This window comes from Pristiophorus japonicus, chromosome 15, assembly GCF_044704955.1.
Source record: "Pristiophorus japonicus isolate sPriJap1 chromosome 15, sPriJap1.hap1, whole genome shotgun sequence".
NCBI classification, from domain to species: domain Eukaryota; kingdom Metazoa; phylum Chordata; class Chondrichthyes; family Pristiophoridae; genus Pristiophorus; species Pristiophorus japonicus.
The window spans coordinates 24,089,939-24,116,897 of record NC_091991.1 but is presented as its reverse complement, the minus strand read 5'-3'; the positions used below and the strand labels follow the sequence as shown (position 1 = coordinate 24,116,897).

The following is a 26,959-nucleotide window of genomic DNA, read 5'->3' as shown; positions in this document are numbered from 1 at the left end:
TAGCTAAAGCAACTGTAATATCTCGTAAAAATAAAATAGTGACTTGGAGGACGTGGGATCTAAAAGCTGCAAACTAATTAGAGGAATCAACAAAAAGTTATAAACTACTTGCACCTCATTTTCATGATGAATCAACATTAGAGTAGAAGGGTGAGTAAGGTCATTCAGATCACTTGGGTAATACTGCTGTTTAGTAACAACTTCAGGATGCAACTTGACCCTTTTTGTCTTGTTCTTACTGCATATCAATATCCTGTGCTCCTGATTTATGAACTGTGATGGTTTCTAAACCCTTGAAATAACTAACGCCTAGGTATGAGTTAACGGTTATATTGGTTCAGACAGCATTTATCAGCTGTTCGAGTTTCACCCTTGTGACTCATGATGCTATCTCAGCTCTCAATTGGGTTAGTGCCTTGGAATTCCCTGCTCAATTGCTATCACAAATTGATGAACTAGCCTTAGTTTAGATTTTCCAGTTCAGTTGGATCTAAAAACAGATCTGATCTGTTGAAATGTGTATGGAAAATCAACAAGGCAACTGAATACATAATTTAGTTCCAATCTTGTATTCCGGTCTCAGCATCACTTTGCTATATTTTCATTTTCTGAGCTTGAGTTTTCCACCATTTGAATGTCCTGCCTACATTGGACCTTTTCTCTCTGCAGCATGTCCCTACTGTTTATATCAATTGTATTTCTGCAATTTTGGTGCTCTGAAGAAATAACGTCATTATATTTTGAGCAGATTAACTTGAACCAAGACACAGAGTGTTTACACAGATTAATACAGCACAAAACAAGGCCATTCGGCCCATCGCAACTGTGCCAGCTCTTTGACAGAGCTATCCAATTAGTCCCACTCCCCTGCTATTTCCAAATAGCCCCGCAAATGTTTGCTTTTTAAGTATATATCCAATTTACTTTTGAAAGCTATTATTGGATCTGTTTCCAACACCCTTTCAGGCAGTGCATTCCAGATCATAACAACTCACTGCATTTCACCCCAATTTACAATGCAAATGGTGTAGACCAACATTATTTTCGGGAACTGCAGCATTTGAACTACTGGTTTGAATTGAGGTACTTGGGGCTGGATTTTCTGGTCTTTTGCGCTCCGTTTTTTGCCCCGGAGCGGCGGCAATGGCGGCGGTGAGGTGTTCTGGCCAGGTGGTCAGCCTCCAGTGCCCCGCAGCGATCCTAGGGTCCGGTTTTGCAGCGGCACGGAGCAGCACTGCCCAGAAGACCTGGGCCACTGTGCAACGCCCCTGGTTGCAACACCAGAGCAAGTTTGAGCTCCTGCCCGACCCGTCCACCTGGAGGCGCGCCTCACAATGACCTCCTGGGAAATTAGGGCAGTCCAACCACCCCGTCGGCAAAGAGGTGAGTAATGCACGCCTAAGGTAAGTGTGATTGTTTCTTCTTTTAATTTTTTTAGCGATTTGTGTTGTGGTGGTGTGGGCAATATTTTGGGAATGTTTTTGTGGGTTTTTTTTAAGGTCCCCCCCCGCAGACATCTCTTGGACACTCCCGGGTTGGCTCTTTAGCTCGGGAGCTTCCCATCCTTGGTCCAAGAGAGGTGTACAATGCCACCCTTAGCGCTGCAACCCCGGACGCAGGACCCAGATGCCCAAACTTACCTACTAAGGCGCAAACTATTCCCGGCCGCTAACGTTCCTGCAGGGCCGCCATAATCACCCCAAAAACATAAAAGCGTAAAATCCAGCCCACCATAACTGGCTTGTGTACCACGCAATTCACAGCAGCTGTCTGTTCACAGAATGCATGCATACAGAAAGCATCCAGAATAACAACCTCGTGAACAGAACATACATTTGTCCTTGTCTGAGAATCAGCATCAAGCTCATATAAACATTACGTCACTCGAGAACAAAGTGGAGCAACCAATTTAGGTCAGCTGGTTTAAAATTTGATAAGGTTTTCAGCATGCATGTTTCTAAAGTGACTGTAACGGCTAATCTGCCAATAGGTTGCTAGGAGCTGTGTGAGTACTGTTCTAAGAGATAGTGCCAGAGTGAATGCAAAGCTTTTCTGCACCAAATGCATCAATGTTTTACAGTTTGGCCTTTAGGAAGGATAAAGTACAAAGAAATACGGTTGCCGTTTTACTATAGCACTTCAATCACAGAACTATTCGCACTGTTGCTGAAAATTACAGACGGCTTGCTAAGAAATATTACTTCAGATGCAATTTGCCTCCAGTGAAATGGTAGTGACTTTATATTGTGAGTTCTGAGAAAACAAATGTGAAAGAGCATGAATAGAAAGCAAAATATTGCAGACCCTGGAAATCTGAAACAAAATCAGCAAATGCTGGAAACACTCAGCAAGTCAGGCAGCATCTGAGGAGAGAAACCGAGTTAACGTTTCAGGTATGAACCCTCCATCACAACCGAAAGATATTACAGATGAATAGCATTTAAAAGGGAACAGAAGAAGGAGAAGGGGGAGTGAAACACACACACATGGGAACATAGGGACAAAAGTAAGCCACTGAACCCCTCAAGCCTGTTCCTGTAGTGTTCTTAAATGGAAAACAGGAGATGACTAAAGACAGAGGCGACATTAGCATGAGACAGTAGGAGGCATAGTGAGAGAAATAAAAGACAAAGGAAGATGCAACTTCTGTCCATTCATCCCCTCCTACACCTCTTTCTCGGGCCCCAAACACTCCTCCCAGGTGAGATTGCAATTTAAGAGTATGTCCTCCTCGTATAATATATTCACTGCTCTACATTAGGGAGAGTGCTTTGGTGAACACCTCCATTCTGATGTCATGTCCAACCCCTAACTCTCTGTTTCTTGTTACTTCAATTCTCTGCCCCACTCCCAATCTGCCCTCTCTGTCTTTGGCCTTCTCCACTTTCCATTAAAGCTCAATACAAGCTCGAAGAACAGCACCTCATCTTTCCACTAAACATTTCGCAGTCCTCTGGCCTTATGATTGACTTTAATAACTTAATAAGAACATAAGAACATAAGAATTAGGAACAGGAGTAGGCCATCTAGCCCCTCGAGCCTGCTCTGCCATTCAACAAGATCATGGCTGATCTGGCCGTGGACTCAGCTCCACTTACCCGCCCTCTCCCCATAACCCTTAATTCCCTTATTGGTTAAAAATCTATCTATCTGTGATTTGAATACATTCAATGAGCTAGCCTCAACTGCTTCCTTGGGCAGAGAATTCCACAGATTCACAACCCTCTGGGAGAAGAAATTCCTTCTCAACTCGGTTTTAAATTGGCTCCCCCGTATTTTGAGGCTGTGCCCCCTAGTTCTAGTCTCCCCGACCAGTGGAAACAACCTCTCTGCCTCTATCTTGTCTATCCCTTTCATTATTTTAAATGTTTCTATAAGATCACCCCTCATCCTTCTGAACTCCAACGAGTAAAGACCCAGTCTACTCAATCTATCATCATAAGGTAACCCTCTCATCTCTTAGACCTGAACTATAGCTCCCATTTACTCTCTGGCAGGAATCGCTGGCAAAGTGGGATGAGTGTGTCAGCGTTTCCAGGGATGAGGGGGAAGAAGTGTGTTGGTGTTTGTAGTGGCATCTTCAATCGCAGGCACTGATGATAGTAATATTATACAGTATCAACAATACAAAAAAAACCATTGGGCCTAGATTTTAACTCCAGGCTGGTTTTGGGGGGTGGATGATTAGGTGCGTTGGAAACGTGCCTGCTGCTACAGAAATCAGGCCCAGGCTATTTTAACTCCCAGGCCTTATTAACACCATCAGTCCACTTCCCACATGAAACGGTAAGTGTTGGGTACAGAGTTACCGGAGGATCGCGTGGCAGGGAAGGGGGAAGGTATCCGGGGCAGGCGGAGGGGGGGGGGGCCTATAATATCTTTGTGGGGCCCCGAGCAGCACTCCTACAGGTCCCGACTCTCTTCTCTGCTCAGGCCTGAATTGCAGTCGGGGCTCAATTACATCATCAGCTACCCCAATCTGCATATTTAAAGAAAGACCCTGCTGGCTGCCTATGTAAAAATCACAGTCAACAGGATCCAAGTGGATTGACGGCAGATAATTAACCTGGGTAATTTTGGACCCACTGGTTTTCATCGGGTTGGGTAGAGTTAAAATCACCCCCATTGATTTCCCCTCCCCCCCCCCCCCTTGTTCAGAGAGCACAATAATATATAAAATAATTAGTGATTTTCATTTGCCCCCATTTCTCCACATTAGATATTAGACAATTAATATTATCATCATCATCATCATAGGCAGTCCCTCGAAACGAGGATGAATTGCTTCCACGCCAAAAAAAAGGATGAGTTCACAGGTGTTTCGAATGAAGAACCCGAACCACAATTAATATAAGCATTAGTTGGCTGACGCTCTTCCAACCCCCTCGTCCCAATGTAAGTTGACTGGTGTGACATCGAACATATCTGAACCCAGATGATTTCTGGTTTCAGCTACTTTAAATATCCTGGATGAGTGCCGAACAGCATTCTCACCTGGGATTCAATGCCTACTGAAAAAGAAGGGCCTGGAAATTCTGTGCTTTCTGCAACTCATTAGCATTCTTCTCTGCAGAAGTGAAAAACAATTTTCCTCGGTGAGCTGTTTTCTGTCACCAGTGACGTTCCCTCCACCCACACAGTGGAGCCACCCACCATCAATCAGGGACCCAAATGAAGATAAATCATTAGGCTGCAAGTATCTGGCTGGCCTTTTAATAATCCTCCGATCTAAAGGCACAGCCCAACAACTCCTAATGACTAGTTCCCATTAAAGCAGCGTTCTGACCGCCTTTAGCTCTGGGAAATGACAAGGAAGACATTACTTCTGAATCCTTTGACTGCCAGTTAAATGCTTCACCTGTTTCAGGTGGGAGTTACCCACACCCATTTGTTTGGTCTCAGAAAATGTGCGTCATGCCCAAAAAGGGCAGAGACCCAGAGATACTGCTCTCTGCCCCTTTTTCTGCCCATACCACTCTGGGAACTGGCTCACATTGGGCATAAAGGGGCAGATAAACTGGCCTCATCGCATTTAATTGCACTTATTGACACAGAACCTTGGACAGTAATTATTTTTTACAAAAAGCAAATTATGTTTAGTGTATTTTAAATGAAACTGTGGTGCCCCATTGTACAGACTCAGCAATCCATGTTCTGGAAGTCATATTTCAGATGGTATCTGTGCTGTCATTTTACAGCATATCGGTCATATTTTAGTTTAAGAAGAAATGAAATGTATTCAACAATTACACATACTTTTCTCACTGTGTGCAGCATTGAGAGAAAATAATGCAAGGAGTCCATCATTTTTGACATTCTTCAAGGCCATAACATTGTGTTTATCAGCATATTTCATGATATTAGACTTGTGCCTGACAGAATATTGTTTCTCCTTTTCTTCAGCATCAATAAACTGCTTTAAATGCAAAGCTGAATCGACTTTGGAATTTATTGGTTGGTTTGACAGCATTTCATTTAAAAATTAGCCATTTTCTTGCATTGAAATAAAATACAGGGGATCAGAATCATCTTGAGATGTTAAGATTGTCACTTCTTATTATTCATTTCATTGCTGATACCCGTGTTACAGAATCTCACAGGAGAGCCAAAGAAAGATGGTGATGTCCATGTGCAAGTGAAAATGTGAAGCCTTTGGAATGGGCATTACGATGCCAATTCATTTTCAAAGACCATGAGGCTTTGTTGAATGAACCAGATTTCAATAGTTTGTGAATAAATTTGAAAGATGTGGTGTCTTCATGGAAGTATAGGGTTGACTCCCAGATCAAATACTGAGGTGGAGGGCTGGTGGTCACAGACCACCCTGGTCAGAGTCATTGCAAACCCAGAGGCCTAACATTTTCTGCCCATTAATTTAAATGGATGAAATATCATGGGACAAAATCCCATGATCTCTCCACTTGTGCTCACTTGCAGGCGCCAGGTTGCCTAAACAGGGAATTAGCCCTTATTTATCAAACCGTTGTTTTGTTTCCAGGTGGAGGAAGAATAGCTATAAGATCTATTTATCAGATGACATTCTACGCAAGAGATTCATTCAACTGTTTCAATGTAATGGTTCCCCGTTTAAAAAATAACTTTTACCTTTTCTGCATAATAGTCAAATGAGCTCATCTGGCACATTGCCAGTGCCATGAATGAGATAACTCTTACTGAAAAGAAAAAGAAAGACTTGCATTTATATAGTGCCTTTCATTACCTCGGGACATCCCAAAGTGCTTAACAGCCAATGGAGTACTTTTGAAGTGCAGTCACTGTTGTAATGTTGGAAACACATCAGCCAATTTCACACAGCAAGCTCCCACAAACAGCAATGTGATAATGACCAGATAATCTGTTTTTAGGTGTTGATTGAGGGATACTGGGGATAACTCCCCTGCTCTTCTTAGAAATAATGTCATAGGATCTTTTACCAGAGAGAACAGATCGCGCCTTGGTTTAACGTCTCATCCGAAAGATGACACCTCTGACTCCCTCAGTACTGCACTGGAGTGTCAGCCTAGATTTTCGTGCTCAAGTCTCTGGAGTGGGATTTGAACCCACAACCTTCTGACTCGGAGACGACAGTGCTACCCACTGAGCGACAGCAGACACTGACAGCAGCAGAGTTCCTATAGGAAAATCATTCTAATAGCGTTTAAAAAGATAAAACAAGGCTAAACCTGCAAAATAAAATAAAATGTCAAACCCCTGGAACAAGAATAAGTAAGACTTCAGGTACAGATGGCCTTTCATCTATGCTGGTCTTCTTCTGTGATAGAATTTTCCTGTATTTATTTTGCAGTGCCCGATCTCCCAGAGCAACATACCAAATGTGGTTGCCACTAATCTTACTCTAGGAGATGAACAGCAGTATCACGCAGACAATTTCTCTTCGATCTCCTCAGTTTGGCACTTCTCCAACGCAGCATGTCTGAGTCTAGCTACTCAGTGACTCAGGGATCCAAACATGCCTTTCTCATTGCCATGGCGCGCTGAACCACTATATTGCTCATTTTATCTTTCCATTGTGATATTTATTTTTACAACTCATATGAGAGCATCATGTGGTTGGCGATTTTAAGTTAATAGATTTTGTGCTCACAGTAATTGCAATTGGATTCAGAAACTTATATTTGGTCGAGAGATTTCATATTACCTCACAAAATGTTACCGGAACACTTTCTTGTGAGTGTTGATGAATGAGTAAGTGTAATGCAGAGACACATATGACAAAAAAGTTTTGCCGGATTCAATGAAAATTGCAAGCACGCTTGATATTTTCTGATACGGAGTCTCACAAAACTTACTTTTATATTTTATTATTTCATCATTCAATTTCCATAATCTACACTTGCATATCAGTAAATGCCAATTGAATGATCATTAGTTTTCTGGCTTGTAAATTTTGCAGACCCGGTGAGCAAACAGTCTGTGATCCAAATTGATAGGTATACAGAACGGCAGGCTTCTGATTTAGAAGAAACCATCTGTGGCTCTCAAATGAGCACAGGACTATACCCCAGATTCTGTGAGTCAGTATAAAATGGAGGTGTGCTGGCCCATGGTGGAGACTCACCTTCGCCAGCTGATCAGGGGGGTGAACACATCAGATTTTGCAATGAGGGGGGGGGTCCTAACTCCCCACCTTCCCCTCCCCCCACACACCCCCCCCCCCCCCTCCCCACACACACACAATTTGAACGAGTTATTCACATGGGGAAAAGCATGCCCAGAGTTGGAGCACACTTGGCTGGGAAGCATAAATTCAGCAAGGCAAGAGTTTGCCATCAAACACTTTGAGAGTGCAATGGCAGGAGAATGGTCTAGTGTTCACATTGGCACAGAGGAGTCATGGGTGGCAACCAGATTTTTAGATCATGTTGCAGGAGGTGCCAAGGAAAGTGACCCCATTTGGGACTGAAATCCCAAGAAAAGCAAAAGTCCGTACAGGTACGATGACCCGAATGGCCTCCTTCTGTGCTGTAAGACTTGATGGAATGCTGGCCTTGCCAGCGATGTCCAGATGTCGAGAATGAATTATTAAAAAGAAACGGTAAAATTGATAGCAATTCAATTTTTTTCTAAGAATGTAACATTTTAGAAATTCAGGATAACTTCTCATCTTCCTTTCGATTGGTTGGTGTGAGTGTAGATGTACATTATAACGTCTTTCGGATGAGATGTTAAACCGAGGCCCTGTCTGCTCTCTCAGAGGTGGACTTAAAAGATCCCATGGCACTATTTTGAAGAAGAGCAGGGGAGATATCCCCGGTGTCCCGACTAATATTTATCCCTCAATTAATATCACAAAAACAGATTATCTGGTCATTATCACTGGTCATTGCTGTTTGTGGGAGCTTGCTGTGCGCAAATTTGCTGCCGCATTTCCTACATTACAATAGTGACTACACTTAAAAAATAACTTCATTGGCTATAAAAAGCGCGTTGAGACTTCCGGTGGTCATGAAAGGCACTATATAAATGCAAAGCTTTCTTTATATACATACATATAGTGTATAGTGAGAAATTGTACTCATAGTTTTAAGGACAACCTGCAAGTTGATTGCATAACACGGTGTGCTTTGATTTGGCTCTGGCTACAGATTTTGCGTGTGATTGCATTGGGTATTCTGTGTGTAAAACTTCGAATGACAGTGTTTTATTATGTTTTCCTTTCCGGCCCTGTGAAGACATTGATGAATGTGCGGAGGGCTTTGTTCAATGTGACAGCCGTGCTAATTGCATCAACCTTCCCGGATGGTACCATTGCGAATGCAGGGACGGCTACCATGACAATGGGCTCTTTGCAGCAAATGGGGAGACGTGTGAAGGTCAGTGTCTAAAAAAAAAAAAGTTTCTAATTTTACCGGTCCTCACCAGAGAACTTCCGTCATCAATTAAGTTGAAAGAATCTGAGCAAAGTTTTTAATGTACAGAAGTATGACAGCCCTTGGCGGTGGTGCATGTCTCTGCTATATTTTATTAACATTGTTAAAAGGTAATTATTCAACTTAAGCAGCTGAAATAGTCATACAGGGACATGTGACAATCAGAAATAAAGCATTGCTGCATCGAGATTCTATTAATGTTAAATGAGTAGGTTAGATGTCAGTTTACAGTTCTTTTTAATTGTACTGCAATGAACTGTAATTACATTAAAGTCTAATTATAATAAGGAAAATGACTGCTGCCTTTAAAAAGATTAATTCAGTGTAAAATATTTCACTGTCTCAGAATTGTAGGTTTCTTTGGAGTGCTTGGGGGATTGACCATTACGTTGTAAATTAATTTTAAGGCTGAAAGTTTTTACGAGAGAGAATTATTTATGTCATCTGCAGAGGAAGCATTATGTTAATTGAATATGCTGTGGGGAAAAAAATTAGTTTACATGCGTCATTTCACAGACATTGATGAATGTGGGACCGGGAGACACAGTTGCACCAACGACACCGTTTGCTTTAACCTCGAAGGGGGTTATGATTGTAGATGTCCTCATGGGAAAAACTGTACTGGGGATTGTGCCCACGAAGGCAAAATAAAGCACAACGGACAGATCTGGGTATTGGAAAATGACAGGTGCTCGGTCTGTTCATGCCAGGTGAGTTCATACTTTACATTTTCTGTCAGCTTGTCCCGTGGTCAGTAAAATGTGTTTTCCTTTTCATCTACACATACACAGAAACTCACACTTGCACATTGTCTCCCCTCATTGTACTGCTCACTGCCAAGAATTCTAATTGCTGTCATTCTCCCATCACAGTCCCTGGAAGATATCAGATGCTTTTATACTGCAGCCGCATGCAATGAATTGAGGTTTTGCCAAGTGGCGTTACAATGGCAGTGAATTTTCTCTTCCTCTTCATTCTCTGAACCCACATGTATCCCCAGGTGAACTGATGAATTGCAAGACCTCTCAATGGTCGTGATGTCAGTGATGCAGTGCAGCAAAGCCAATCATGAGCAGCGTGTCCTCTCCCAGAGTTAATCCAGGCAAAAGTAATGACTCCAATATAAATCGGGTGGATATCCTAGATAGCCTAAAAGGATTCAAAAGCAATTCATCCCTGGGGATAGGAGAGTCTAGGGAGGAGACTTATGTTTACAGTCATTGGGCTCAATTTTTCCCAATTATCTGTGCCGTTTTTTTGGCTTGCACTGTTTTTTTTTGGAGTAAATTAAAATCTCCAAGTTTCCCCAAAGTTTCTGCGCCAGTGTAATTCACTTAGGTAGGATTTTTTTAGGCTACGATTCTTTTACCTCATTGGGAGCGTAACCTGCCACCCATGCCAATTCTGGCCATTTAAGCAAGTTTGGCCCTCTCCAATTTACTCCAATTTTTCTTAGGACGGTGTATGTGACCACTCTGGAAAAACCTTCAGGGCAGTTAACACAATCGGCGCAGCAGATGCAGTTCCACAGCCCGGACAACAGCAGCAGAGAGGGGCGGGGGGGGGGGGGGGAGAGGAGAGACGAGGGTGGGGGAGGCCTTTTGGTCAGGATTAGGAGCGGCAACTGGCACTGGGAGGAGGGAGGCCCTTTGGCCAGGGCTGTGCAGCAGTAACCGGCACTGGCACTGGGAGGAGAGGGAAGCCTTTTGGTCAGGGTTAGGAGTGGCACCCGGCACCGGGAGGGGGGGGGGGGAATAGACTTTTGGCATAATTTAATGCTGGAATGCTGCTGTAATGTGCAAGGTGCTTGTGCAGGTTGCTGTGAGCTGGCCAGAATGTGTTATAAGTTTCATTTTCCAGCCTCAGCCTGCAGTGTGTCCCTCGTTACCCTGGCAACCCAATCTTTTTGGCGCAGATCTTAGGTTCCACCCCCAAAGCTAAAGGACAGGCTAGGCAGCACCAAAATCAACAATTCAAACAGGGAAAGTTGGAAGATTTTTTTTTTTGGCATAGTTGGGCCCCAAAAAAACGGGCGTAACTCTTCAAGTACACCAAAAAACGGCTTTGGGGAAAATTGAGCCCATTATGAGGGGGTCACTGGAGAAGAAATTAAGCAGTAAGTGACGCAGTGGATTGGACACAAGCTAATGTGGTACACATATGCCCTCAAAATGGAAGGTACTATTTTGGGGAAAAAGAATAGTGAAACGAGGCCTGTGTTCGCAACAGGCTGGCGCCAAGTCTGTCTTTAAAAAAAGGCCCAGAAAGATTTATCAGCAGCACGAACAGCCCATGCAAGTTGGGCTTGGGCCATCGCTCTGCTAAATTCGTCACTGTCGCGCCCATTCTCTGCCTGTGAAACAGGTGCAAAGATGCAGAATTTAGGCCCCAGAGATCTTTACAGGTGTGAGTGCACAATAATGGTAAATGGGATACTGGGTTTTATACTGTTGGACATTGAATAGGAAAGCAAGGAAATGATATTGAATTTGTGCAAGTCATTAGTTCGGCAACAGTTGAAGCATTGTGCGACATTCCAGGCACCCTATTAAATACAAAAGAACTTAAGAAATTTAGCCCTTGATCTTGCTCCGCCTTTCAATAAGATCAACCTCAACATATTCCTGCACTATCCCCATATCCCTCGATTCCCTTAATATCCAAAAATCTATCGATCTCTGTTTTGACTATTCTCAATGACTGAGCCTCCACGGCCCTCTGGGGTAGACAATTCCAAAGATTCACAACCCCTTGAGTGAAGAAATTTCTCCTCATTTCAGTTTTAAATGGCCGACCTCTTATCCTGAGACTGTGACCCCTGGTTCTAGACTCCCATCCAGGGGAAACATTCTCCCTGCATCTATCCTGTTAAGCCCTGTAAGAATGTTGTATGTTTCAATGAGATCAACTCTCACTCTTTTAAACGTTAGAGAATATAGGCCTAGTCTACTCAATCTCTCCTCATAGGACAATCCCCCATCCCAGGGACCAGTCTGGTGAACCTTCGTTGCACTCCCTCTATGGCAAATAGATCCTTCCTTATGTAAGGGGACCAAAACTGTACACAATACTCAGGTGTGATCTCATCAGGGCCCTTTATAGTTGCATAAGGATGACTTTACTCTTATACTCAAATCCTCCTATAATAAAGGCCAACATACTATTTGCTTTTCTAATTGCTTGCTGTACCTGCATGTTAACTTTCAGTGAAGCGTGCACAAGGACACCCAGGTCCCTCTGAACACTAATATTTCCCAGTCTATTTAAAAAAATACTCTGCTTTTCTATTTTTCCTACCAAAGTGGATAACTTTACATTTCTTCACATTATATTCAATTTGCCACGTTCTTGTCCACTCACTTAGCCTATCTATATCCCCTTAAAGCCTCTTTGCATCCTCCTCACAATTTACATTCCCACCTAGCTTTGTGTCATAAGCAAACTTGGATATATTACATTTGGTCCCCTCATCCAAATCATTGATATAGATTTTAAGAGTATTAGAACCTTGGAAAGGTTCACTAGAATGTTACCAGGAATGAGAGGTTAAAGTCATTAAGAAAGTGGAAGTTTGAAGAATTTTTGTCACAGGTGGGTTATCAGATAAATGTAATATTTCACTAATGGAATAATACTAGGAACTAGAAATATACTGTCATTACAGCCAAGCTCCTCACTGAGGAGCCATGCATGGATATTATGTAATACTTTATCACAAGTGGCTATAAAGTAAGGGCTAGAAATTCTATTTTTGGTCATAGCGGTATTTTTTTGCCAAAAATACCACTATGACTCCGCTACCCTGACGAGGCCTAACATTCGGGATAAAGTGCGCCCAGTGGTAAAAACTGGCATTGCACGAGGATTTGTGGTGCCAACTGCGAATTTTCTACAACTTTTTTCCGAGGCCGATACTGCTGCGAGTTGGGCCTCGGGAGGGGGGGTAAAACACAAAAAAAAATTGCAAAAAACAAAAAATTAAAAAATGTCAAAATATTCACAAGACACTTAACTATCAAATCGCTGCAAAAGAATGAAAAAGTAAAATTTTAACTTACCTTTTTTGCAGGTCTTCATATGTACTGCTGTTCCAAGGGCTGCAACGCAGGTTTTTCCCGAGCATTTTTTTTGGTCTTATCTACGGTTGCCTGTGAGCCAAATTTTTAGTGAAAGCGCTTTTTTAAGTCTTGCGCTCTGGCAGTCCGCTCTCCAGCGGTACTTAAAAACCGCCGGCGCAAGACTTCTCCGAATTTCCCGGTTCGCCGTTTTCCACCAAAAATGGCGAAATAGCGCAAAAAAAACGGGCGCAGGATTGTGCAATTTCCAGCCCTAAGTGTATGTAAAAACTTCATTGATGTTAAATACATGTCTTGGGGAGAAAATGTCACAGTTGTGGGAGGATAGCTTCCCTTCCTCTCAATAGAGAGGGATGACTTCCTAACTCCACTTCTACACTTGTGAACAGCCCAGTGCTTCCACTTCTGGCCAGTCCTGACAAAAGATCATCGACCTAAAACGGTAACTCTGTTTCTCTCTCCACAGATGCTGCCAGGCCTGCTGAGTATTTCCAGCATTTTCTGTTTTTATTCTAGTGCTTCTACTGCCAGGTCTCATTGATTTCCCCAATAGTTACAATATAATGGAACATCTTCATTATCCATGTCCAATTATCCATTCTTGTGATTAACCGCCAGAAAGCTTTATGTGAGACATCGCCTCGTTGCACAGTCGACGAACACCAATCTCTTCATGACTGGAATAAATCACTCTTACAGCCTAAGAAAGATTGAATTGAATTTAAGTTATTGGTGCTTGTCTTTTCTGCTGTACCTGCAGTATTATAACACTATACGCATGGATGGGCATCTTAGCACAGATTTGCTTTTTTTTTGTGAATTTGTAAATTAAAAATGTGAATTTGTCCTTCTGTCCCCCCCATCCCGGTTGCTTCTTCCTTCTTGTTGCACTGGTTTTCCCTGTTTGAATTTTGTGGTCCTTTAAGTTTAAAGGCTGTTCTATGCGCTGATGGTGGCGGATTTAAGATTTATTGGTGGAATTCACGCAGCATGTGACGAGCAGCAGGGAGGTTCAGCCAAAGGCCAGCAAGAGAGTAGGAGAAAATTTGCCCAGTGTCGCGCATGGAAAACAATGATTTCAACCAGTGAGAGAGTATAAATAGTGTCGAGGAGGGTGGGGGTACGAACTGATTGCCATCAGTTTCCTGCTATCTTGTTTGGCCTTTTTAAACAGAATATAAATTGGGGAAAGTCTGAGGTGCTTCTTTCTTGGATTTGCTTTCCTGGTTTGTGTCATGACCTTCCATTTAAATGACACTCAAATGCGATGCAACATCTCAGTGTTGCCAGGGTAAGGAAATGATGGTGTCTATCCTGTGCCCTTGCTGCACAAGACCAGATTGAATCTTCATGCATGGTCTCGGTTAAACAGATTATACCTAAATGGTCATATACTGGTATTTAAACTCTTCAATATAATTTCAGTTCTGCCACATAGATTTTTTTTTAATTGAAATTAGATAAATGTTTACATTTCTTTGGGGGGAAAGCAGGCCGAGTGGCACAGCGCTGCTCCATCTGTCACTCCTTTGAGCTCAACTCAATCTGTCACATTCGGTGCCAATCTGGAAAGATGTTGAAACTGATCTTAGTGGCCTCACCCAATAGAGAGAGAGAGAGAGGAAACAGTTTAGAGAGAGACGGAAATTCAGAAAGAAAGAGAGAAGCTCAGAAAGCAAAATCTCACAGAGAGAAAGGGAGAGATGAGAGAAAAAGATTAACACAGGGAAAGCCCAAAAGAGTGAGAGCAAAGTTCAAACAGAAAAGCTCAGAGAGCTTCTCTCTCCATCTGAACATTTCTCCTTCTCTATAAAACCTTCCTCTCTGCATGAAATTCCCTTTCTGTCTGAACTTCTTTGTCTGAGCTTTTCTTCCCGCAGGGCAATTTCCCCTGCGGGGATGCAAAGGGGACGGCACACGGCGCAATGGAGTCAGCGTGCACGGTGATGACATCATCGCCAGGTGCGCGCCGGTCCGGGATGCATATCACGGGGCGCGGTGCTAACATCAAATCGCCCTCAAAATCTCGGGGGGCAATTTTGCCCCAAGTGCAATTGCTGCCCACCCCCGGGCAAAAAGGCAATTGCGCCCTGTTAGCCCCTCCCGGCGGCGCTAAGGGTGCGCAGAAAAGGGGCAATTTTGGCCCTAATAACTTCACTCTTCCCAATACTTAACCTGAGAGAATTTCTGCTCATCCAACACTTGACAAGCACTGTGACAAATCAGAGGTAATGGAGGGGTCGAGAGAGGTAGAGCTGGATTTCGTCAACGTAAATGTGGAACCTGATGTTTTTTTGGATGATGTCACCGAGGGACAGCCTGTAGATGAGAAATCGGGTGGGACCAAGGATAGAGGACTCCAGAGGTAATGATAGGGGATCAGGAAGAGAACAGGAGTAGGTCATTCAACCTCTCGAGCATGCTCCGCCATTCAATCAGGTAATGGCTGATCTGTATTTTAACTCCATCTACCAGCTTTGGTTCTGTAACCCTTAATACCCTTGCCTAACAAAAATCTACCAATCTCAGTTTTAAAATTTTCAATTGACCTCGCCTCAACAACTTTTTAACCTTTGTGTGAAGAAGTGCTTCCCTGACATTACTCCTAAACGGCCTACCCCTAATTTTAAGTCCATGCTCCCTTGTTCTGGACTCTCCCAACAGAGGAATTTGTGTCTCTCTATCTACCTATCAACTGCTTTAATCATCTTAAACACCTCAATCATATCACTCTTAATCTTCCAGACTCAAGGGACTCGAGCCTAGTCCTTGCAACCTGTCCTCATAATCCTATCCCTCCAGCCACGTAGAGTCAACAATGTATTGTGGGACTAGAATCACATATAGGTCAGACTAGTGAACCGGTTGGGTTTTAGAACAATCTGACAGCTTTCATTGTCAATTTTCCCCGGTGCCAGCCCAAAAATGATCAATGACTGAATTCAGTTGCACAAAGGTTGGGGTTATGAATCCACAACCTCTGGGTTGCTCGTCCAGTACCATAACCACTACACTGCCACACACCTATGAAAGTAACAACAACAACTTGTACTTATATAGCACCTTTAATGTAGTGAAACCACCCAAGGCACTTCACTTTGACACCGAGCCACATAAGCAGGTGACCAAAAGCTTGGTCAAAGAGGTAGGTTTTAACGAGCGTCTTAAAGTAGGGCAGAGAGGTTTAGGCAGGTTTATTTTACTATGAAAATAAAGCTAGAGGATTTCAGAAATACCAGCATTTGGTTTATATAATAGATATCTAAAATACTTGTAACAATTTCTAGTTTTACCATTAATGTTGTGCCATGGAGCTGTGAATCAATGTAATTAACAGTCTAATGGCTGGTGTCATGAAAACAACATATTGCAACTTATAAGACTGTGAGTTCATTTTACCATGTGTTTGAAAGAGTTTTAACACTCTTACTATTAATCACAGACTGGTGGAAGATTACACTTTCCGCATATGTTATAATCTAATTACAAAAGAACAATAATGCAGACTCCTTTTAATAGACTAACTGATTTGTTGGTAATAATCCTTCAGGATTCATTGTTTATTTTGTTTCCAAATGCTGCAGTTTAGACTAAATTTAAACTCGGCATGGGCTTGTATTTTATTTTCAATGAGAATTATGCAAAAGGAAAAGAAAGAGAGAATAATGGAGGAGTTATACTCATTTTCAAAGATCAACTCATACTTTTAAATTCTTTTAGTGTATATGAACGACAGTGACAAGTAACCTAACATACTGTATCTTTTACATTTAAACTATTCGGGACATCAGAGTCCAAAGAACAGAGAAGCTTGCTACCCCAGGCAATTTTCCATTTTCTATGTGAGAAGATTGAGGGGTGATCTGATTGAGGTGCTTTAAATTTTAAACGGATTCGATAGGGTAGTTACAGAGAAATGATTTCCTCTGATGGGGGGAGTCAAGAACAAGGGGACATATCATTTTAAAATTAGAGCTAGACCAATTAGGAGGGAACTTAGGAAGTACTTTTTCCACACAAAGGGTCATAGAAAGGTGTGGGGTGGAATTAATTATAGATCGAAAGAAAGATAATTCAAAGCACTATTAAATGTGATACGTCCTTACTACACAGTATAAATGCACACGAGGCCCATGCTTGAGAGAAGGTCAGTCTGTGACCTGTCCTTTATTCCATAGCACTCAAGTGATGGAAGTGGGTGGAGCTTCCCCTTTTATATCTGAAGGTCCAGGTTAGGAGTGTCTCCCACAAGTTCACCACCTAGTGGTCATTGTTCTCACAGTGTACAACTTAGGTCAGATTATACATGGGTTACAATGCTGGTTGAATACATGACAAAATGTTACCTGCAAAATAACTGTACTTGTAGAGATTTAAATAGCCGACGCAGTGTCAACTGCCATTCATACTGTCCTATTGCTATTGGGCTAGCTGTGGTGGTTCTCGGTTTGCCTGCTAGCTACAGCACTGGATGCCATTTAAGGGCCCTTCTCGAGGGAGAAGCTTGGCAGGACCAGTGCTGTGTCATTGAAGTGCATTCCTTGTTGGATAATCACAGAGAGAGACACTGAAATAGCCTGGAGAAGCTTGTGATTCAGATGTTCATGTTCTCCTGGCTTAAAGCAGGAGACAGCGGTTGGGGGTAAAGCAAAAAGAAATTATAATTGTGTTATTGAAAAAAAACTAATGGTAAATAACGTGCGGTTCAAAAAGTCTGCAAGTTGCTCATGAAATCATCCCTTCTAACTGCACTTGATAAACAATAATACTATGTGCTCCACCAACTTACTGTTTCCATCTATCACAGAGCGGCTTGGTGCTGTGTCGACGGATGGTCTGTGATTGTGAAAACCCCACAGTGGATCTTTTTTGTTGCCCTGAGTGTGACCCACGACTAACCAGTCAATGCCTAAATCAAAAAGGAGACGTGACCTATAAAAGCGGAGACTCTTGGGTGCAAGACTGTCAACAGTGTCACTGTGTGGTAAGCCATGGCTTGTTGAGCCGAGACTCGGTACACCCCAAAGTAAACACCTTCAGTCAGTCCTACGAAAGTGCATTAAATTTAACAATGATATATATATAAGAGACTTGCACAGGTCCCAAAGGAAGTGTTAGTAACAAAGAATTTCTGAATACTGTACAGAGAATCAACTACATTTCTAAATCACTGAAAAGTGGAACTTTGATATTGTACTAGGGAGAAAAAAAACAGCTGACATTGCACAATTTAAAATATGATAACTTTGAAATCTTATACAACAGTATAATAGACTTTAGAAGCTGTGCTAGCTTTAGTGCACTTGCCTGATTGTTTCCCCAGTCACTGTTTATCAAAGTAATTATACTACAAGGCCATCCATCATCTTTATTTGCTGACTTACAAATGAGGTTATATTTTTTGTTTTCAACACAAAGTTGATGGCTCAGGAATAAGATAAATTGAATTGTGATGGTCTGAAAATAATACACAAAGGACACCATTCAGCAGTGTAAAAACACCCTGTCACAGACCTTCCCTTTTGTTCCTTCCTGCCCTCCCCCTTTCCGTGCTCCTTAAGAATCTGTTAATTTCAAACAATCGCCAATTCTGGTGAAGGTTCATTGACCTGAAACGTTAACTCTGTTTCTCTCTCCACAGATGCTGCCTGACCTGCTGAGTATTTCCAGCATTTTCTGTTTTTATTTCAGATCCTAGCATCTGCTGTATTTTGCTTTTGTACAAACATGGACCCTGCATCTGAAACCTCAAGTGCGAAAGTTCCGGGATTTGGAGTCTGGCAAACAGGATTCCTTTATCAAATTTACTGTTCTGCAGCTGAGTTTGAGAAGGCTGTCAGGACCCAACCGACATCACTGGTTTTATTGATTTTACCGGTGGAGGCGACTGGGAGGAGGTTACAGGCAGCAATGCTATGAACAGTGACCCATTGTAATAATAGGTGTAAGCCTACTATCTGATTTAATTTCCTCTCCTCTCTACCATGAGCGGTGTGGAGTTAACAGGAGGGCTTGATGAAGGGATAGTCAGTGTAAAAGGGGCTTGATCATTAGAACCACTAACTTAACGTTATTCCTTTTATGTAACCTGTGGCTTAAGGCAAAGCTAATCTTGTATTTTATTTGTGTTTGTCGAGTCCTCTGACAGTTGACGTCTGGATTCTGTATTTAGCCATGTATTTAACTCCAATCAATGAGATCAGAGGAAAAGAGAAAGAAACCTTTCAGAACCCGCTGTAAAGTTCATTGGCCAGGCATTCTTATGGTATTGGCTTGAGGGGGAAATTTAATGTGACACGTTTGCTAGTACTGAGAGTGAAATACCCATTACCAACTATCACATAGAAATACCAGACTACAGTGCTTGGTAGAATAATTGGATGAAAACTGGGAGAATTTCTGATGGTGCTTACTGTTTTTATTGCTGACCTTGTAAACTGGTGTATTGAGGAGAAGGGTTTGTATGCTCTACTGATGTAATCATGAGCGATGTGCGTGATATCAGAGGGCATAGTAATCTGGATTTTCCAGTTGAGCACAAGCCTGACGTTATGAGCGCTGACCCCACTATAATTCCCAGATGCAGTCTGGTGAGCTCTACATGTTATAAATGTCTCTGATTGGAACACCATCCACTTGGGGGTGGAAAATTGTGCGCTCCTGCAGGATTTAAAGACCTGAAACAGTTTAAAGGGGCAAACATCAGCATTATTTTTTGCATTCAGGGATAGAAGGTCTGAGAATGCAGAATGGCTGCCAGGACCGCAGGAGAGCAGAGAGCCCCCTGGTTCTGTGATGGGGCAGTGGAAATACAGCTGCAAGAATCTAGGCAAGGGGGAACAATACTCTTTGGCTCAGATTGCTGCAGGGCCCCAAGGGCCATGGCACAAGATTGCTAATCAGTGAATGCCAACACCATCCCTCCCCACTTAGCACGGCAGTCCCAGAGGAAACTCAGCGACCCCAGGTCAGCCAGGTAAGAGAAGCCACCAACGCCTTGCAAGGATGCACTGTACTTAATATGTCTGCATCTCACAATTGCTTCCCTGTCACACTGTTAAAGGGCTTTAATTGCTCCCCTTCAAAGCCCCTGAAGTATCAAATACCCTCAGCCTTCACCTGGAAGTGTTCTCACTCATACTCTTGCATGCATTCACTCTGCAAAATCTTGCATTGAATGTAATTGCTTGTTCCCTAAATAGTGATCATGCTTAATATGTACTGTGTACCAACATCTCAGTTTTAGTCACAAGCATGACATGGGGCTTCACTGGTCTCAAAGGGACCATTAGATCTGCTTCTCTGTAGATCATTGGCCATGCTGACCCAGTTCGCAGTATTTGTCGGATGGCAGTAATGGGCACAGATGATCCTACTGTCTATCAGATTGGCAGCACATGTTGGCGCTCCCACCAGCCTATGGTAGAAAGAGTATCAGATCAGGCGCTGAAGCAGCAGCACAAGAGCGCATCTTGCACTAGAACCATCTCAGGATTTAACTGCTCTATGATGAATGCTACCCACACACTCCTGCCATTGAGGTATGGGACTGACTATACGTACTGTGTTTTTATGTCCTTCTGCATATGCGTCTGTCGAGACTCCGCCCCCAATGTCTCCCGCCTGAACCAGAAGTGCATCCCCGAACCTGAAACATTCCGACCATGTTACCCGCTGAGCCCCTGATTGAGCAGCCCCAACCCGCCGGGCGGCTGAGAGGGAGGGGGGGAGGGAGAAGAGAGAGCCTGGGGATAAGAGAGAGTGGGGGGGGATGGGGTTGGGAGAGTGAGCCTGGGGTGGGGGGGGGAAAACGAGAAAGAGCCTGGGGGTGGGGGAGAGAGCCTGGGGGTGGGGGAGAGAGAAAGCCTGGGGCGGCGGGGGGGGGAAGAGAGAGAGAGAGAGTCTGGGGTGGGAGGGAGGGAGAGAGAGTCTTGGGGCGGGGGGGGGAAGAGAGAGACAGAGCCAGGGAGGAGGGGTGGAAGAGAGAGAGAGAGAGAGCTGGGGGGGGGGGGGTTGGGGGTTAGGTAGAGAGAGCCTGGGGTGGAGGGGGGGGGAAGAGAGAGAGAGAGAGACAGAGCCGGGGGGGGGGGGGTGGGGGGTGGAGTCAAGTCTCGGGGGGGATATTGGAGCGGGCAAAGGGAAGGGTGCACTCCGCTCCTTCTGGCTCTGCAAGACTTGGTTTTAATAACAAAAAAAAATGAACTTACCTGGAATTGGCGGCCAGAGAGGCTGCTGTAGAATTCTGAGCGGGGCCTCGCCCACTCACCCCAACTAATCTAGTGACGTGGTCCTTCAACGGGCGTTCGCCCCCTTAAATATACAAATTAGGGTCCCAACATCTGTTTTAGGCATCCACCAGGGACACCCATTTAAAAAAAGCCACAGGAATTTAGTCGTGGGGCCAGCACCTGTGCAGATTGAGTGTAGGCCATCCAACTGCTAAACGGTTACAGCTTGTGCCTGATTTCCACCCGAAAAATGGGTGCAACATATACAAATTTCTACCCCAAAGACTTTTTTGATTCCTAAACATTTTTATCCTTAGACAATGCTACTGGACTTTGTTTAGACAGTACACACACTTTCTGTTTTCTGCACTCTAATCCAATGGTTCAAAACACTTAATCCATGGAAATCACATATAACAGAATGGACAGTACATTGATTTGGTCCGTGTATGCATGTTGTAAATTATAACATCACTTGCGTGTGGGGTGCATTTTTTCATTGGTTATATTTAAGACGACTATATTCCAGTTCAGTTCTGTCATAAAACATACATTCCCCACAAGCTTCACAAGTTCATGAGGTGTGACCCAAGGCACAATATATTGGCTTTGTAATGCCATGCTATGTCTGCACTTCAAAATGTCACTTCACATTGGTTCTGCCTCAATGTACAGTGACTTGGATTCTTACTTCTTCACTTTGTTCTTTGTTTTTTCAGCAAGGTGAGGTCGACTGCTGGCCTCTGCTGTGCCCAGAAGTGGATTGTGAATTTAGCATGATCCTCGAGGGTGAATGTTGCCCACAGTGCATCGCAGATCCTTGCCAAGCTAATAAAATCCGCAATGACATCACCAAGACTTGCGTAGACGAGCTTAATTTGGTTCGCTTTACAGGATCATCGTGGATCAAACATGGCACAGAATGTACCCTCTGCCAGTGCAAGGTGAGGCAGGGGCATTTGTTAAGATCAGCAATAACTGCTGCTCCAGAACAGTAATGTTTTACCGACTTGCATTTCTACAGCATCTTTCATAACCTCAGGATGTCCCAAAGCACCTTGCAGCTAATGAAGTACTTCTGAAGTGTAGGTATTGTTGTAGTGTAGGAACTGCGTCAGCCAGTTCATGCACAGCAAGTTCCCACAGGCAACAATGGGATAATGACCAGATCATCTGTTTTAGTGATGTTGATTGTGGGTTAAATATTGGCCAGCACTCCTAGAACTCCCCTGTTCTTCTTCGAAATAGTCCTATGGGATATTTTACGTTCATCTGAGAGGCTAGATGAGGCCTCAGTTTAACACCTCATCTGAAAGACAGCCCTAAAAAGAAAGATTGCAACAGTTGGAATCTAAAATACAAACAAGAATACAAACAAGAATCCTTCAATATCTAAAAAGACACGTTTACACTTCAGGTGGAAAACACAGCCCTGGTAAAGAATCCCAGATGAAGTACATTTTCCAATCATGTTTCACCAATCTGATATCTCCCAAGCCATTTTTCACATAGATGGACCAATGGCACCTTGTAACTCTGTCCAACATAAATCAAAGCACACTATCTTACCTGATACATGTAAGATGAAAATATTTAATTTAAAAAAAAAAGAAACACTAAAAATGTGAATGCAGAATAATGATTAGCCAGGAATGATTACAAGATAGTATTCCTCGAGGCTGGGGCTCAGGTGATGGTATAAACAGTAGTTTGTAACTGTCATCTGAACCCTGGATTACATTACAGGCTTCAAATCACTTCCATGTGTCAATTGTTTTGCTCAATATATAGTGTAAAGTGCATGGAGAAAGGAAGCAATTCTCTTCTGTTTTTGCCTCTAATGGACAGGATAGCCGAACGCTCAATGCAGTTCATGTGTGATGATGTGCCCACTGAATATTTAATGCATGTAATATAATCATAGCAGCTTTTTTGAATTTGAAAAGATTGTTGATAACTAGAAAATAACATTACTAGTTTACACATTTAATTTAATAGAAAAAGCTCACTTTACATTTTTTGAGATCTATCTAATGATTCTTTTTCCTCAACATCATTCAGCATGTTTCTTCTTGAACAATTCCTCTATCATCAATACCATATAGTTTTAATTTATAGAGTATAGCTTTAGTTTAGGGTTTTGCAGATTAATAGGCTGCAATTGATTATTTAGTTATACAAATCTAATCAACTATTTACTGACTTGTAATTGAGTCAATGAGTAAGGGCATGATATAGTTCTGTAGATGCATTATGTATGCATTCGCTCTCCATATGATAAATAAACCGTGAATATAGATTTTTTCTTCTAGTTTATTAGTGATCAATATTAGCTAAAAAATGAGACCTGAAATTCCTTCAGTGTGATGCCAATATAATGTAGAACAAGACATTAAAGCACAGATTTAACTACGTCATTACATCATTTGTGATAATTTAATGTATCAGAATATGTAATTAATCATCTGTATAATTGACAGGAAGTTCTGCTTCTAAGGTAATTGGCTAGCACATCTCTATCTGAGTGTGTGTTTAATAAATCAGAGTTAAAATGAATTAGGGATGAACAAATAATTTTTCTCAAGAGTATTGGATACCGTGGAATCGACTCCCAACAAAAGTAGTTTTAACTCCTTCAGAAAGAACTGGATAAATATCTGATTAGGAGTAAGAATGACAGTTAGAGAAACAAGTAAAGAAAGAGACTGTCAAATACACCAAGGAATACAGTGATTTTTGTACTGCTGGGACCATGAAAATGTCATCTGTGGAAAACAACCAGCCAAAGTTGAATAATGAAGGTGTACAACTCAATTGCCTTTAGGGTTCCAGGAGAAATTACGCAGCACTTTCTGTCAGTAGATTAAATAAGTAGAGCAGAGTCCATGATAGAGCAGCTCCTGTAAGGTTTGCAGAAAGAATGGGCCAGGTTTCTTATGAGTGCGTTAAAACAATACCATGTTCTAATCACTAATGAGCAATGGTACAGGTCTTCCACACTTATAATTGACAGAATAGGGACATAAAATACTCATTAATACAACTCCTAAGGCACAACCAATAGATATTTAAGGATTTCTTAATATTTATCCATAACTAAAATGCACCAGAAAAAAATATTGTTTTACATCAACGATACAACTCTGTTCAAACTTAATATGAACTTTTGGTACCATTGATGAACTTTCCATACCAGTCGCAACCTTGGTGTCGTATTTGAACCCGGGAATGAGCTTCCGACCACATATCTGGTCCATCAGCAAGACAGTCTAACCCCACCTCTGTAATCGCGCCCGATTCTGCCCCTGCCTCAGCTCATCTGCTACTGAAATCCTCATGCATGCCTATGTTACCTCTTGACTTGACTATTTGAACACTCTCTTGGCCGGCCTCCCATTTTCCACCATCCGTAAACTTGAGCTCATCAAAGATTTGCTGCCTGTATCCTAGTCCTAACCCACACAAAGTCCTGTTCATCCATCACCCTGTGCTTACTGACCTACTTTGGCTCTCGGTCCGGTAATATCTGGATTTAAAATTCTCATCCTTGTTTTCAAGTCCCTCCATGATCTCGCCCCTCCCTATCTCTGTAATCTCCTTTAGCCCTACAATCCTCCAAGATATTTGTGCTCTTCCAATTCTGGCCTCTTGTGCATGCCCAGTTTTAATCGTGCCACCATTGGCGGCCATGCTTTCAGCTGCCTAGGCCCTAAGCTCTGAAATTCCCTCCCTAAACCTAACTCTCTCTTCGTTAAAACACTCCTTTAAACCTACTTCTTTGACAAAGCTTTGTCTTAGTATCTCCTTATGTGGCTGAGTTTCAAATTTTGTTTGATAATGTTTTTTTTAATATTCGGTCCTGGGATGTGGGTATCACTGGCAAGACCAGCATTTATTGCCCATCCCTAATTGCCCTTGAGAAGATGGTGGTGAGTTGCCTTTGTGAAGTGCTGCAGTCCTTGTGGTGAAGGTGCTCCCACAGTGTTGTTAGGGAGGGAATTCCAGGATTGTGACCCAGCGACGATGAAGGAACTGTGATATATTTCCAAGTCAGGATGGTGTGTGACTTGGAGGGGAACGTGGAGGTGGTGGTGTTCCCATGCACCTGCTGCCTTTCTCCTTCTAGTTGGTAGAGGTCGCGGGTTTGGGAGGTGCTGCCGAAGAAGCCTTGGTGAGTTGCTGCAGTTGCATCTTGTAGATGGTACACACTGCAGCCACGGTATGCCAATGGTGGAGGGAGTGAATGTTTAAGGTGGTGGATGGGCAGCCAATCAAGTGGACTGCTTTGTCCTGGATGGTGTCGAGCTTCTTGTGTGTTGTTGGAGTTGCACTCATCCAGGCAACTGCTCCTCTGAAGTGCCTTGGGATGTTTTACTACATTAACCGTACTATATAAATGCAATTTGTTGTTGTTATTGATGTCCGTATGAGTTTATAGGTAGGACATTTAGTAAATGTAATATAATTCTGTTATATATCTTTAAAATTAATTAAATATGGCATTCTTAAAGGATGTGGGTGCATCATGATTTACAGTGTGACTTTTACTCCAGCTCTCTCTCATACTTTTTTTTTCTCCTCCTCCAGAATGGTCATGTCTGCTGCTTAGTGGACCCTCAGTGCCTTCAGCAACTCTAAACCGTAAAGCACTATATATAGCATTTGTTGTGCCATTTGTATGGAATTCCTGTTTATTCTGCAGGGTAAGAGTTAATATCAATACAAAGCACTCTTCAAGAACAACTTTCCTATCAGAAGACAACTTTATACCAAATACAGATTTATGTTCAACCAAAACTGAAGCTGTTATGTCAAGAGGAAACCCCATTCTAGCAAGGACTGAGAGTACTGGAGCTAAATCTCATGTGGCCACTTTACAACCAGAGAAACCATTTGGAAGCAAGTGCAAACTTGTTAGATTGTATGTGAAAAAAAATGTTTTAACAACAAGTTTAGAAAGAATTTATGTACAAGCATGACTAGAGAGCAAGAATCTCAATGCAAGGAAAGTCATGTGATGTATTTTTTCCATTGTTTGTTTGAATTGTTGTTCCCAGTTCCAATGATTGCTGACTTGCTTGTCTTAGTGCAAATACTTCAAATTTAAATTAAAAAAATTTTCATTCAATTTCAAAATTACTTACTTGTTTTCTTCAATTTAACACAATGCTGGCTCTTGAATTTTGAAAAGCATGGTGCAGATCGATACAATCAGAATCGTACAATTTAGAGGGAGGTCATTCAGCCCATCATGCCAGTGTAGGCTCTTTGAAAGAGCTATCCAATTAGTCACACTCCCTTGCTCGTTCCCTATAGCCCTGCAAACTTTTCCTTTTCAAGTATTTATCCAATTCCCTTCAGAAAGTTCCTATTGAATCTGCTTCCATCGCCCTTTCAGTCAGTGCATTGCAGATCATAGCAACTCGCTGCAGAACATAATTCTCCTCATCTCCCCTCTTTCGCTAATTACCTTAAATCTGTGTCATAAGAACATAAGAACATAAGAATTAGGAACAGGAGTAGGCCATCTAGCCCCTTGAGCCTGCTCTGCCATTCAACAAGATCATGGCTGATCTGGCCGTGGACTCAGCTCCACTTACCCGATCGCTCCCCGTAACCCTTAATTCCCTTATTGGTTAAAAATCTATCTATCTGTGATTTGAATACATTCAATGAGCTAGCCTCAACTGCTTCCTTGGGCAGAGAATTCCACAGATTCACAACCCTCTGGGAGAAGAAATTCCTTCTCAACTCGGTTTTAAAT

General features: G+C 42.5%; 1 protein-coding gene across 1 annotated transcript in view; it reads left to right on the top strand.

Annotated features, from left to right (window-relative positions):
- Positions 1–26,278, top strand: part of LOC139280649 (protein kinase C-binding protein NELL2-like) — a 290,626-nt gene extending 264,348 nt beyond the window's left edge. The window contains exons 16-20 of the mRNA XM_070900237.1: positions 8,694–8,834; positions 9,408–9,601; positions 17,775–17,951; positions 21,915–22,139; positions 25,783–26,278. Coding sequence (XP_070756338.1) covers positions 8,694–8,834; positions 9,408–9,601; positions 17,775–17,951; positions 21,915–22,139; positions 25,783–25,833 — 788 coding nt within the window. The 3' untranslated portion in view covers positions 25,834–26,278. The remainder of the gene's footprint in view (positions 1–8,693; positions 8,835–9,407; positions 9,602–17,774; positions 17,952–21,914; positions 22,140–25,782) is intronic.
- Positions 26,279–26,959: the final 681 nt, after the last annotated feature.